This window comes from Polyodon spathula, chromosome 9, assembly GCF_017654505.1.
Source record: "Polyodon spathula isolate WHYD16114869_AA chromosome 9, ASM1765450v1, whole genome shotgun sequence".
NCBI classification, from domain to species: domain Eukaryota; kingdom Metazoa; phylum Chordata; class Actinopteri; order Acipenseriformes; family Polyodontidae; genus Polyodon; species Polyodon spathula.
Genome location: NC_054542.1, coordinates 5,590,599 through 5,607,047, shown reverse-complemented (window position 1 = coordinate 5,607,047; position 16,449 = coordinate 5,590,599). Strand labels below are relative to the sequence as shown.

The window sequence follows — 16,449 nt, the reverse complement described above, 5'->3', positions numbered from 1 at the left end:
GGAGAATGATCTGGTAATGACAGAAAATACTGTGAATCCTCTGAATCCGATGACAACTGCTGAAAGTACTGCATTATTGAGGTATACGAAAGTTGATGGGTCTTGAAATCGCTTAGGTTTATGCCAAAACAAAGAAACACAAGACAGCTAGGTAGAGGTGACTATTGTTTAAATAAGATAGATTTAATTGATGACAGGAAATGATGTGTTGTGAAATGATTGTTGGTGCCTAGCTCCGCCTCTTCAACCCCACATATAGGTTAACATTAAAGATACAATCATCCATCCCTTGTTTGAAGAAAGCCAAACGTGTACCATGGCATCTCCAAGTCTTTGTAATGTTGATACACATTGATATCCATCAGGTCTGCCTCTTAAGGGGTTTAGATTTCAGCGTGTGGATTTTCCATTTTATTTTTCAATATCATTCTAATATTGAATTTGTAAAAGTGATTTATCTATTTATGTAAAGTCTTATAAAGTTTTGTTTGTTAAATTTCTGCTCTAAATGATCTCATCACAAGTGGGTACATTAAGAACCTGCTCCGTCACAATAGACTGTTCCCTTGTTTAAAACCATTGTTCAAGTAATGTGTAATCACCTTGATCCTGTGTACTGAGAGACCCAGCACACCAAAAGCAAGTGTCTTTACCACTATGCAGATGTTGAAAAGGTGATTTTAACCTCAGCTCATCAACAGGGGTATGAATAACCAAGATGCTTGTTCAAGGGGGGAGGAGGCTGAATAAGGCCATGTGTGTTTTGCACAAGGGGGAGGAATTGTTTTGACTAACCATTTTTGGTTTAACTACAATCTGTCTCCTGCCTCAAAAGTAATTATACAAAATAACAGTCCACAAGGAAGGCTGATATGCTTGGTGATGCCATCATAATGTCCTCAAGGAAGAAAAACAGTATCAAAGACTCCCTGGATATTAGTAACTAAGAATAAACCAACCTGTAATGAGAAGTATATAAAGCCCAGCAAAGCTGTGCCTGACACCACTACACACCTGCTCTGCTGTCTGCTGGCATCTCCACAGAAAGGCCTTCAAAGTCAGGTAAATGGATAGTCAGGTTATTCTGTTATTGTTTAACTGCACACATCTGTCATTTTGTATTGCTTTTTTTGTGTTAGGAATGATTTCCTCAAAGTGAGATTATAAATGAATTGTCAATCCCTTTGTCTTTTATTTTCTGTAGGTATGAAATAGATTTTAACTGCTGTTTCCTTGTATTTTTCTATAATGATGTTTACAGTATGTGTTGGTAGTAATGTCGCGCCCACATTGAAAAACTATATAACTGGTCAATTGTAAAATGATCTTGTGTAGGGACTATTGTTAACAGTGTGTATGGATATATTGGAATATGTATATTAATTGTACAAGAGTGTACGGAGGATCTAGTGAAGAAAGAAGTACATGTTTGATCAACTACTTCATTATGGGGGGCCATGTGTAAAAAAAAAAGTGAATATTTTAAAATGTCTTTTTAACCAGATTTAACTCAAATCTTGTATTTTTTCCCTAGCTTTATAAATGCTGTGAAAATAAATAAATACATTTTTTAAATTTTGTACATTCATATATAATTTATAAATCTTAAAATATTTAGCAACTTTTCAACTTTTAAATGCTAAATCTTTTTTTTTTTATATATATTTAGTTTTTCTGTTCGCAAATAAATCTGGATTTTGTGAACTTAAATATTTAACTAAATCTTAAATCTAAAAAAATGTTTTACATTTAGCTAAATACAGTATTTAACTACTTGTTAACTCTCTTAACTAGATTTAACATTTTAGCTGAATATTTAACATGATTTGATTGGCTCTTCTAATGCTAATCGGGAAATATAAAAATTTCAGCATTACAAGAACCAGTCAAATTTATCAGATTTATTTGTGAGGCGTTAAATCTTGATTCTCAAAATAAATATTTAATGACAAAATATATATTTATTTTTAAAATAAAGATTTAGCATTTAAATGTTGAAAAGTTGCTAAATATTTTAAGATTTATAAACTATATTTGAATAAACACATTTAGAAAATATTTATTTATTTTCACAATATTTACAAATCTGGAAAAAAAGACATTAAAATATTAACGCTTTTTTTTTTTTTTCACATCACCCCATACTTCATTGCTGTGCCTTTTAAAATCATGTACAGTGGGTCATAAATGCCATTGCGTGCTTTTAAATTTCATGTCCGTGGAAACGTTCAGAGTAACGGTGTCACAGGGCTTTACACATTCTCCTGTCAGAGAATTTCAATCGTCTCGCACTGTTTTCCCATACCAAATTTAGAGTTTGCTATGACTTCAAAACAGAGTCTCAGTGTTAAACTTCGTCGTCTTTGTTTCATTGTGTGCAGAATCTAAGGTCATTCACACTATAAGATTAGCATGTAGTTGCTAAACATATCTCTACATATTGTAATATAACAACGGAGTTTTATATATTATGTTTTCTATATATATCTAATATATATATATAATAATATATATATATGTGGTAATATATATATATATAATAATATATATTATAATTATATATATATTACTGTAAAATACATTTAATTGCAATGCAAAATAGAAAGAAAACTAAGTAGTTTCCTAAGATACGTGCTCATTCATGGTTATCTCATCTGCAACAGACCAATACGGCTTAAATACAATTTCTTGCACATGTTAGTTATGTATAAAAATACATTATAGTATATATACATGTATTCGTTGTATAAATATGCCATTAGAGAAAAACGTAGGTATTAACTGAATATATTGTTAAAATGGAAAAAAAGCATGTTTTTTTTTTTGTTTTGTTTTTTTTAACTGCTTACTTATGCTATAAAGGGGGAGCTCAGTATTCACTTAAGTTTCCCAAGTCTAGTATTCATGAGTTGAATAATAAGCATGTTTGGTGGGACGATTAAAATGGTATTCTCACAATTAAAAGTGAAAAGTCCCGTGGAGCATTTTATGTTGGATGAACTGACCTTTAGGATTTAGTTTCTAATCTGAATTATTAAAAATGTGATACATTATCCAAATGCATACATTCATTACTGCAGAGTTATTACAAGTGTACTCCCATATAACTATATAGAAAAATACATTTCTAATACATGCTGATCATTTACCCAGCTCTAAATTAAATATTTTTCATAACTATTAACTTTGTATTTTTTGTTCCTAGGTATAAATGATAACTGGGATCTTCCGGAGTAACAATGGAAAACGCATCCCATGTTTCATCGTTTACACTTATTGCATTTGGAGATATGGGAAACAACAAATATATATATTTTGCTATCACTCTAATAGGGTATCTTTTTATAATCAGTGTTAATTCATGTTTTATTTTACTAATAATACTAGAGAAAAGCCTCCATGAACCAATGTACATCTGCCTCTGTAATTTATTTATTAATGCCCTCTTAGGAACTACTAGCTTCTATCCTTCATTTCTGTATCATCTTCTTTCAGACACCCAAGTCATTTCTTATGAATTTTGTTACACTCAAATAGGTGTTATGTATACATATATCATGGGTGAAATAACAATTCTAACAGTTATGGCCTATGACAGGTATGTAGCAATATACTTGCCATTAAAATACAACACTGTCATGACATGTACAAAACTGTACAAATTATTACTTGCAGCCTGGATCTATCCTGTTGTTATGGTGTCCTTTTTACTCATCTTTTCTGTGTCAGTTCCTTTATGTGGAAACCAGATTAATAAATTGTATTGTTACAAGTGGGATGTTATGAAGCTATCTTGTGTAGACACGACTGTTCATAATATTTTGGGATTCTTGGTATATGCTTTATTTATTCCACTCTTTTCTTTTATTGTATACTCTTACATTAAAATACTTATAGTATGCCATAACAGCTCCAAAGAACACAACAGGAAAGCTTTGCAAACCTGTCTTCCACATTTAATTTCATTAATCAGCTTTTATGCTACTGTGTTATCAGAAATTATTCTAAGCCGATTAAACCCTAAGAATGTGTCAAACATTGTACGCACAATCACATCACTGGAACTTCTAATTGTTCCTCCTCTTTTGAATCCCATTATTTATTGCCTGATTCTGCCTGAGATCCGTAAAAGAGTTGTTAAAATATTTAGAGGAAAACAAATTGGTCCAAAAGTAACAATTCCAAATGCAACCAGGCACTAGCTCCATTTATTTTAACAAAAACAAACTCTGACAATGCAAACGTATGCTATGTGGCATGATTCTGCTGTATATTTAAGCAAAGCTGATCCTGCACTCTGCTTTAAAGTGCCCTCAGGGTTACACAGTGGTGACGTTGGCATATCAATGCAAATGAGCAGAATCATTTATATATAGAGGGAATAAGATAAGAACTCAGCATGGATGAACTCCTTTTACCTTAATTGATTAAAAGACACCATACCGTAGAATCTTTCGACAGACTTCCTCCTCAGGATAAGCAAGGACTCCCTCTGGAGGCATTTATACCAATTATATTTTTGTATGTTCATTATCCAAAGCAGACTAAAGAAAATGCAATTGGGTAACACTTCATGTTTTCATAATTAAGGGAAATGCTTTTCATTCAGAACATGACCAGAAATCATTTAATAAAGTTAGTAGTTTTTAAACCCCAAGTGTATTTTTTACTTATTTACTGTGCAATGTGCATGCGATGTATTAAAAGTTTTACATTTGATGATTTCAATTGTTTATGATAGGCAAAAAACAATTGAAAAGACAACAAAAAGGGTTATTATTTTTTCATTCAATATTAGGCTAAGATTTTCAGACTCACAGATACAACATATTCAAATAGTATGTTCGGAAGGTTATTCTTGGTTGTCAGAAGAAAATGAAAAGTGAAAGAAAGGTATTTTGTCTTTACCATAAATTGTGTATAAATTGAAATACAAATTATTAGTCTTTCATATGCACATACCTTCTGAAATTGCACCTGCATAGTGTGTCTGTCTAGAAAGGTAGACGTTCAGCCAGAGGTGAAGAGACAGTGTCAAATGCAACAAACACACCAGAGCTGCTCTGCACTGAACTAGCATCTGATGCACTCGTTTATGAGCAGAAGACGATCTACTTCAAGTCTGCTCTCCATGAACAACTGCAGCTTGGAGAAAGAGAAAACTACACCAGCTTTCCATTTCTGTTTTCTGTATTGTATTGTAAAAATGTGTTTGAAAAATAAAAGTGCATTAAAAAGAATTCTACGCATTTTTTTCGTTAGATATTAAAACCTAATGCGATCCTCTGAACAGCATTGACTTATCTTATTTTCACAAATGTTAGAGGGGAAAACACATACAGTGCTTCATCTATTTTTCTAGATGAAAAAATGCACTAATTTGGTTAATTTACAGTTAATTTACAGGTAAACTATAAATATACTATATTTTACTGTATAAGGACCATTCACTAATTCACTGTAAAATAACAGTTTATATATATATATATATATAAACCGTTATTTTACAGTAAGAAAATCAAAAATCCAACCCCTTTCTTACAACCCCCAAAACAAAATCACATAATGTGTCGGAAACTGATGTATTATACACACATAAGATAGGATATTTACTAGATAGGGCTGAAAATGTATCTCCAAGGCTAAATCAATATTTATAGAGGCAGTACATCTTTTCCACATCTATCCCAAATGTAAGTAGGTCTGAGTCTACTGCATAAATGATAATACTGTTAAATGCTAATTTTTTTTTAAAAATATATATTTTGTTTTTCTGTTCGCATATAAATCTGGATTTTGTGAACTTAAATATTTAACTAAATCTTAAATCTCTAAAAAAAGATTCAACATTTAGCTAAATACAGTATTTAACTAAATGTTAACTCTCTTAACTAGATTTAACATTTTAGCTGAATATTTAACATGATTTGATTGGCTCTTCTAATGCTAATCGGGAAATATAAAAATTTCAGCATTACAAGAACCAGTCAAATTTATCAGATTTATTTGTGAGGCGTTAAATCTTGATTCTCAAAATAAATATTTAATGACAAAATATATATTTATTTTTAAAATAAAGATTTAGCATTTAAATGCTGAAAAGTTGTTAAATATTTTAAGATTTATAAACTATATTTGAATAAACACATGTAGAAAATATTTATTTATTTTCACAATATTTACAAATCTGGAAAAAAAGACATTAAAATATTAACGCTTTTTTTTTTTTTTCACATCACCCCATACTTCATTGCTCTGCTTTTTGATTTCATGTACAGTATTTACGGTTCAAGTGATATGCCACAGGCTTTACACAATCTCCTGTCAGTGGAATTTCTAATCGTCTCGCCTGTTTTCAATCCTGTCATTTATGGTTTAAACCTTCAGAAGATCCGGAACAAAGTTACAAAAATGTGCAGCAGAAACAAAGTAATTAACACTAATAGATTCCAGATGTAGTTGCTACTATCGTCTTACATTTGTAAGAGATCAAAGAGTTATATTGTTTTCTATACCTATCTAATAATAATAATAATAATAATAAATAATATATATGTGTGTGTGTGTGTGTGTGTGTGTGTGTGTGTGTGTGTGTGTGTGTGTGTGTAATATGTGTATATATATATATATATATATATATATATATATATATATATATATATATGATATATATATATATTATAATTTAATGTTGGCACATTTAATTGCAATGCAAAATAGAAAGAAAACTAAGTAGTTTCCCAAGATACGTGCTCATTCATGGTTATCTCATCTGCAACAGACTAAAGAAATAAAATAACATAAAATAACATAAGTTTATTAAGCCTGATGCACTTTTTCACCTGAACTGTAAACCTGAAAGGAAGCACCGGTGAGGCTGCACCTAGAGTACCTAGAGTATTGAAATACGGCTTAAATATAATTTATTGCACATGTTAGTTATGTATATAAAAACATTATAGTACATCTACATGTATTCATTGTTTAAATGTGCCATTAGAGAAAAACGTTGGTATTAACTGCATATAGGTGTTATGTATACATATATCATGGGTGAAATGACAATTCTAACAGTTATGGCCTATGACAGGTATGTAGCAATATACTTGCCATTAAAATACAACACTGTCATGACATGTACAAAACTGTACAAATTATTACTTGCAGCCTGGATCTATCCTGTTGTTATGGTGTCCTTTTTAATCATCTTTTCTGTGTCAGCTCCTTTATGTGGAAACCAGATTAATAAATTGTATTGTCACAACTGGGATGTTATGAAGTTATCTTGTGTAGACACGACTGTTAATAATATTTTGGGATTTTTGGTATATGCTTCATTTATTCCACTCTTTTCTTTTATTGTATACTCTTACATTAAAATACTTATAGTATGCCATAAAAGCACCAAAGAACACAACAGGAAAGCTTTGCAAACCTGTCTTCCACATTTAATTTCATTAATCAGCTTTTATGCTACTGTGTTATCAGAAACGATTCTAAGCCGATTAAACCCTAAGAATGTGTCAAACATTGTACGTACAATCACATCACTGGAACTTCTAATTGTTCCTCCTCTTTTGAATCCCATTATTTATTGCCTGATTCTTCCTGAGATCCGTAAAAGAGTTGTTAAAACATTTAGAGGAAAACAAATTGGTCCAAAAATAACAATTCCAAATGCAACCAGGCACTAGCTCCATTTATTTTAACAATAAAAAACTCTGACTATGCAAACGTATGCTATATGGTATGATGCTGCTGTATATTTAAGCTATGCTGATCCTGCACTCTGCTTTAAAGTGCCCTCAGGGTTACACACTGGTGATGTTGGCATATCAATGCAAATGAGCACAATCATTTACATATAGAGGGAATAAGACAAGAACTCAGCATGGATGAACTCCTTTTACCTTAATTGATTAAAATAAACCATACCGTAGTATCTTTCGACAGACTTCTTCCTCAAGATAAGCAGGGACCCCACTGCAGGCATTTATATCAGTCATATTTTTTATGTTCATTACCCAAAGGAGCCTAAAGATAATGCAATTGGGTAACACTTCATGTTTTCATAATTAAGGGAAATGCTTTTCATTCAGAACATGACCAGAAATCATTTAATGAAGTTAATAGTTTTTAAGCAACAAATATATTTTTACTTATTTACTGTACAGTGTGGATGTGATTTATTAAAAGTTTTACATTTGGTGATTTCAATTGTTTATGACAGGTATAAATCACTTGAAGACAATACAAAAATGGTTATTATTTTTCACTTCAATGTTCTCCACACAAGGAAATCTGCAGCCTTTAAAAAGGTTGTCAGAGTCACAGATATAACATGTTCAAATCATTTATTCATTGATTTATTAACTGAGAAAAGTTATAATACATCAAGTAACAAACATTAACAAAGTGTTAACAAACTGTTAACATGCTAGTAACTAATGTCTATTAATATAAGTAACAAATAGTATATTAACTGTTAGCAAACTGTTAACAGACTAGTTACTAATGTTTATAAATACAAGTAACAAATAGTCTATTAACTGATAACTAACGTAACCAATGTTTATTAATACAAGTAACAAATAGTCTATCAACTGTTAACTAACTGCTAACGGACAAGTAACTAATGTTTATTAATGTATTTACTAATAGTTTGTTAATAGTTAATAGGTGCCCCTTAAAATAAAGCGTGACCCAAAATATAAAGATACAATCATCCATCCCTTGTTTGAAGAAAGCCAGGCGTGTACCATGACATGCTCTCTAGGCATCTCCAAGTCTTTGTAATGGTGATACATATTGATTCCCATCAGGTCTGCCTCTTAAGGGGTTTAGATTTCAATGTGTGGATTTTCCATTTTATTTTTCAATATTATTCTAATATTGAATTTGTAAAAGTGATTTATCTATTCATGTATAATCTTATAAAGTTTCTATTTGTTATATTTCTGCTCTAAATGATCTAATCAGAACTGGGTACATTAAGAACCTGCCCCGTCACAATAGACTGATCACTTGTTTAAAACCATTGTTCAAGTAATGTGTAATCACCTTGATCCTGAGTATTGAGAGAGCCAGCACACCAAAAGCAAGCGTCTTTACCACTATGCAGGTGTTGAAAAGGAGATTTTAACCTCAGCTCATCAACAGGGGTATGAACAACCCAGATGCTTGTTCAAGGGGGCAGGAGACTGAATAAGGTCATATGTGTTTTGCACAAGAGGGAGGAATTGTTTCGACTAACCATTTTTGGTTTAACTACAATCTGTCTCCTGCCTCAAAAATAATAATACAAAATAACAGTCCACAAGGAAGGCTGATATGGTTGGTGATGTCACCATAATGTCCTCAAGGAAGAAAAACAGTATCAAAGCCTCCCTGGATATTAGTAACTAAGAATAAACCAACCTGTAATGAGAAGTATATAAAGCCCAGCAAAGCTGTGCCTGACGCCACTACACACCTGCTCTGCTGTCTGCTGGCATCTCCACAGAAAGGCCTTCAAAGTCAGGTAAATGGATAGTCAGGTTATTCTGTTATTGTTTAACTGCACACATCTGTCATTTTGTATTGCTTTTTTTGTGTTAGGAATGATTTCCTCAAAGTGAGATTATAAATGAATTGTCAATCCCTTTGTTTTTTATTTTCTGTAGGTATGAAATAGATTTTAACTGCTGTTTTCTTGTATTTTTCTATACTGATGTTTACAGTATGTGTTGGTAGGAATGTCGCGCCCACACAGAAAAACTATATAACTGGTCAATTGTAAAATGATCTTGTGTAGGGACTATTGTTAACAGTGTGTATGGATATGTTAGAATATGTATATTAATTGTACAAGAGTGTACGGAGGATCTAGTGAAGAAAGAAGTACATGTTTGATCAACTACTTCATTATGGGGAGTCATGTGTAAAAAAAAAAGTGAATATTTTAAAATGTCTTTTTTCCCAGATTTAACTTAAATCTTGTATTTTTTCCCTAGATTTATAAAAGTTGTGAACATAAATAAATACATTTTTAAATGTGTACATTCAAATATAATTTGTAAATCTTAAAATAATTAGCAAACTTTCAACATTTAAATACTAAATCTTTATTTTAAAAATAAATATATATTTTCTATATCTATTATATATATATATATATATATATGTTATAGCTTATATATATATTAATTTTTAATATCTTTTTATATATTTATATAATCAAGATTTAGCTATTCACAAATAAATCTGGATTTTGTGTACTTAAATATTTAACTGCATGTTAAATCTCTAAAAAATTTACATTAAGCTAAATATTTAACTACATGTTAAATCTCTTAACTAGATTTAACATTTAGCTGAATATTTAACTGGCCAGCTAAAGCTCTAAAAATGATTTAATATTTAGGTGAATATTTAACATAGTTTGATTGGCTCTTCTAATGCTAATTGGGAAATATGCAAATTTCAGAATTACAAGAGCCAATCAAATTTGTCAGATTTATTTGTGAAAAACTAAATCTTGGTTTTCAAAATAAATTTTTAATGACAAAATATATATTTGTTTTTAAAATAAACAATAAGCATTTAAATGTTGAAAAGTTGCTAAATATTTTAAGATTTGAATGTACATATTTAAAAAATGTTTCTTTGTTTTTTGTAAATTTGCAAAAATCTGCAAAAAATACAAGATTTAAGTTAAATCTGGGGAAAAAATACAAGATTTAAGTTAAATCTGGTAAAAAATACATGTTAAAATATTAATGTTTTTTTCTTTTTTTCACATGGCACCACATACTACATTGCCGTGCTTTTTGATTTCATGTACAGTAGATACGGTTCAAGTGATATGCCACAGGCTTTACACAATCTCCTGTCAGTGGAATTTCTAATCGTCCCCCTTGTTTTCAATCCTGTCATTTATCGTTTAAACGTTCAAATGATCCGGAAGTCACAAGAATGTGCAGCAGAAACAAAGTAATTCACACTTAATAGATTCCAGATGTAGTCTTACATTTGTAAGATATCAAAGCATTACGTTGTTTTCTATACATAATAATAATATTAATAATAATTTATGTGTATATGCAAAGAAAGATAGAAAAAATGAGTAGTTTCCTATGGTACGTGATCTCACAGGGTTATCTCATTTGCAATTGACTGAAGAAATTCACAGAATCACAGAAGTTAAATAAGCCTGATGCACCTTTTCACCTAAATTGTAAACCTGAAAGGAGGCACTGGTGAGGCTGCACCTAGAGTATCTAGAGTACTGCAATACGGCTTAAATACAACTTAGTGCATATGTTATGCTATGTATATAAATACAGTCCAGTACATATACATGTTATATAAATAGAAGTTAACACTACATCCTTTTACGTGATCTTACATGTATTCAAATTTTTTTATTGACGGAAAAAATTAACGAATAACTGTAGTTTAATAATTTTAAAAATTCACACTAAATTGAACGGAAAGGAGGCACGGTGGGATCTCATAGATCTCATGCGTCGGATTACAGCAATGTTTATATTGATCAGATGCATATTTATTCATATTATTTATGTCAGGTCATGGTATATGACAAACAGTACATACAAGCTCATGTATACGAGGTACAATGTCTCTTTAAGAGTGTTCATCCAATTAATATGTAACTGAATTGTTTTTTTTGTTTTTTTTAACTACTCACTTATGGTATAAAGGGGGGAGCTCAGTATTTACTTACTTTTCCCAAGTCTAGTTTTAATGTGTTGAATAATAAGCATGTTTTCAGGTTTGTCTGGAGGGAAATGCTCCAGGAACTTCCACACTTGTTGGAGTATCAACACTCAAACCTAAACCTAACCTTTCTACCCCAAACTTCTAACTTAATACTATTAACTACAGAATTGCACAATTATTATTGAGCCCCCTCTGTGGGATGATTAAAATGGTATTCTCACAATTAAAAGTGAAAAGTCTCGTTGAGCATTTCATGCTTGATGAATGGGCCTTTAGGGGTTAGTTTCCAATCTGAATTATTAAAAATGTGAAACGTTATCCAAACGCATACATTCATTACTGCAGAGATATTACAAGTGCACTCCCATATAACTATAGAGAAAAATACATTTCTAATACATGCTGATCATTTACTCAGCTCTAAATTAAATATTTTTCATAACTATTGACTTTATATTTTGTGTTCCTAGGTATAAATGAAAACTGGGATCTTCCGGAGTAGCAATGGAAAACGCATCCCATGTTTCATCGTTTACACTAATAATAATTTATTTGCGAACGGAAAAACAAAATACATATTTAAAAAAAAAAAAAAATAGCATTTAAAAGTTGAAAAGTTGCTAAATATTTTAAGATTTATAAACTATATCTGAATGTACACATTTAAAAAATATTATTTTTATTTTCACAATATTTATAAATCTGTGGAAAAAATACATGATTTAAGTTAAATCTGGAAAAAAAGACATGTTAAAATATTAACTTTTTTTTTTTTTCACGTGGCACTCTATACTTCATTGCTGTGCTTTTTGATTTCATGTACAGTAGATATGGTTCATTTGATATGCCACAGGTTTTCCACTGATCTCCTGTCAGTGGAATTTCTAATCATCCCCCCTGTTTTTAATCCTGTCATTTATGGTTTAAACCTTCAAAAGACCCGGAACAAAGTCACAAGAATGTGCAGCAGAAACAAAGTAATACAAACTTAATAGATTACAAATGGAGTTGCTACTATCGTCTTACATTTGTAAGACATCAAAGCATTACGTTGTTTTCTATACATAATAATAATAATAATAATAAAAAAACGTCCAATGAATCCGAAGTCACAAGACTGTGCACAGAAAACAAGTAAGTTATCCACTTATAATATAAGTCTTACATTTGTGTGTGTTTTCACATACACAATATATATACTCTCATATATAATATATATATTTTTTTTTTTTTTACAAGGCACACTATGGCAAAGCAAAATAGAAAAAAAATGTGTTTCCTATGGTACGTGATCTCACAGGGTTATTTCATTTGCAATTGACTGAAGAAATTCACAGAATCACATGATTTAAATAAGCCTGATGCACTTTTTCAACTGAATTGTAAACCTGAAAGGAGGCACTGGTGAGGCTGCACCTAGAGTATCTAGAGTACTGCAATACGGCTTAAATACAACTTAGTGCATATGTTATGCTATGTATATAAATACAGTCCAATACATATACATGTTTTCATGTATTCGATGTATAAATGTGCCATTAGAGAAAAAGAAAAGTAGGTATTAACTGTACATATTGTTAAAATGGATTTAAAAAGTGTAAAGTGTATGTGTTTGTGTTTTTTTTTTTTTTGTTTTTTTTACTTATGGTTTTATTTTTTTTAAAGAACTAAGCTCCCTTTAATGGTAATAAAGGGGGGAAAAGGGCCTCATACTCTTTTCTTCTTCCTCAATCGTAACGATTAAATACTGTTGAAATAATTCAACTGAATTTTTAAACCTGAAAGGATGCCAGGTGAGGCTGCAAATAGATCCTAGGAACTGCAATACGCCTAAATACAATTTATGCATAGGTATGCTAGGTATCCAACACAATCAATACAAATACATGTTCATATATTCAAGTCTAAATGTACCATTAGAGAAAAAAACGTAGGTCAAGCTGTAGGTATTTTTAAAAAGGGAATAAAAAAAAGTGTAATGGGTTTGTTTGTTTTGTTTGTTTTTTTTAACTGCTTAGGTACGGTATAAAGGGGGAGCTCAGTATTTACTTACTTTTCCCAAGTCTAGTTTTAATGTGTTGAATAATAAGCATGTTTTCGGTTTGTCTGGAGGGAAATGCTCCAGGAACATCCACACTTACTGGAGTATCAACACTCAAACCTAAACCTAACCTTTCTACCCCAAACTTCTAACTTAATACTATTTTTAAAGTAACTATAAAATTGCACAATTACTATTCAGCCCCCTCGGTGGGATGAATAAAATGGTATTCTCACAATTAAAAGTGAAAAGTCTCGTGGAGCATTTTATGCTGGATGAACGGACCTTTAGGGGTTAGTTTCCAATCTGAATTATTAAAAATGTGAAACATTATCCAAACGCATACATTAATTACTGCAGAGTTATTACAAGTGCACTCCCATATAACTATAGAGAAAAATACATTTCTAATACATGCTGATCATTTACTCAGCTCTAAATTAAATATTTTTCATAACTGTTAACTTTGTATTTTTTGTTCCTAGGTATAAATGAAAACTGGGATCTCCCGGATTAGCAATGGAAAACGCATCCCATGTTTCATCGTTTACACTAATAATAATTTATTTGCGAACGGAAAAACAAAATACATATTTAAAAAAAAAAAAAATAGCATTTAAAAGTTGAAAAGTTGCTAAATATTTTAAGATTTATAAACTATATTTGAATAAACACATTTAGAAAATATTTATTTATTATTTTCACAATATTTACAACATCTGGGGAAAAATCATGATTTAAGTGCAATCTGGAAAAAAAAAAACATTACAATATTACGCTTTTTTTTTTTTCACTGGCACCCCCCTAACGCATGCCGGCTTTTTGATTTCCATCATGTACAGTAGATATGGTTCATTTGATATGCCACAGGTTTTCCACAATCTCCTGTCAGTGGAATTTCTAATCGTCCTCCCTGTTTTCAATCCTGTCGTTTATGGTTTAAACCTTCAAAAGATCCGGAACAAAGTCACGAGAATGTGCAGCAGAAACAAAGTAATACAAACTTAATAGATTACAAATGGAGTTGCTACTATCGTCTTACATTTGTAGGACATCAAAGCATTATGTTGTTTTCTATACTTAATAATAATAATAATAATTAACTAATAATTATAATAATAATAATATATAATTGTGTGTATTATCTATATATCTATATAGATATTATATATATAATATATATATATATAGAATATATAGTATATATATTTTTACTTTTTTTTTTTTTTTTTTTTTTTTTTACCAAGGCACACTTTTTGCAAGCAAATAGAAAAAAAATCAGTAGTTTCCAAAGGTACGTCATCTCACAGGGTTATCTCATTTGCAATTGACTGAAGAAATTCACAGAATCACAAAATTTAAATAAGCCTGATGCACTTTTTCAACTGAATTGTAAACCTGAAAGGAGGCACAGGTGAGGCTGCACCTAGAGTACCTAGAATAATGCAATACGGCTTAAATACAATTTAATGCATATGTTATGCTATGTATATAAATACAATACAATACATATACATGTTTTCATATATTCGAAGTATAAATGTGCCATTAGAGAAAAAAAATTAGGTATAGCTGGTACCGTATGTTAAAAGGGATAAAAAAGTGTATGTGTTTGTTGTTTTTTTTTTGTTTGTTTTTTTTAACTGCTTACTTACGGTAAGAAAGGGAGCTCAGTATTTGCTCATTTTCCCCAAGTCTAGTTTTCATGTGTTGAATAATAAGCATGTTTTCGGTTTGTCCGGAAGGAAATACTCCAGGTACATCCACACTTACTGGAGTTTCAACACTCAAACCTAAACCTTTCTACCCCAAACTTCTAACTTAATACTATTTTTAAAGTAACTGTAGAATTGCACAATTACTATTCAGCCCCCTCGGTGGGATGATTAAAATGGTATTCTCACAATTAAAAGTGAAAAGTCTCGTGGAGCATTTTATGCTGGATGAACAGACCTTTAGGAGTTAGTTTCCAATCTGAATTATTAAAAATGTGATACATTTTCCAAACGAATACATTCATTACTGCAGAGATATTACAAGTGCACTCCCATATAACTATAGGGAAAAATACATTTCTAATACATGCTGATCATTTACTCAGCTCTAAATTAAATATTTTTCATAACTGTTAACTTTGTATTTTTTGTTCCTAGGTATAAATGAAAACTGGGATCTCCCGGATTAGCAATGGAAAACGCATCCCATGTTTCATCGTTTACACTTATAGCATTTGGAGATATGGGTAACAACAAATATGTATATTTTGCTGTCACTCTAATAGGGTATCTTTTTATTATCAGTGTAAATTCATATTTTATTTTACTAATAATACTAGAGAAAAGCTTCCATGAGCCAATGTACATCTGCCTCTGTAATTTATTTATTAATGCCCTCTTAGGACTGCTAGCTTCTACCCTTCATTCTGTACATCTCTTGGTCAGACACCCAAGTCATTTCTTATGGCACATATTTTGTTACCTCAAATTGTTGTTTATGTATACATAATCAATCATGGTGACATGGCACAATTCTACGCTCACAGGCCAATAGAGCACACTAGTAATGATAGCACTCAATACTTGCCATTAATCAACACATGTCAATAAATGTAAAAAAAAAAAAAAACAATGCAAATACTGTACAGATTATGTGACTTAGCAGTCATGTCTAACCTATCTGAGTCGGAC

General features: G+C 30.8%; 1 protein-coding gene across 1 annotated transcript; it reads left to right on the top strand.

The window, feature by feature from the left end:
* The first annotated feature begins 3,239 nt into the window (after positions 1–3,239).
* Positions 3,240–4,202, top strand: LOC121321222 (olfactory receptor 51E1-like). The gene has a single exon (XM_041260121.1). It carries the CDS (start codon positions 3,240–3,242, stop codon positions 4,200–4,202), a length of 963 nt encoding a protein of 320 aa, XP_041116055.1.
* The last annotated feature ends 12,247 nt before the right edge of the window (positions 4,203–16,449 follow it).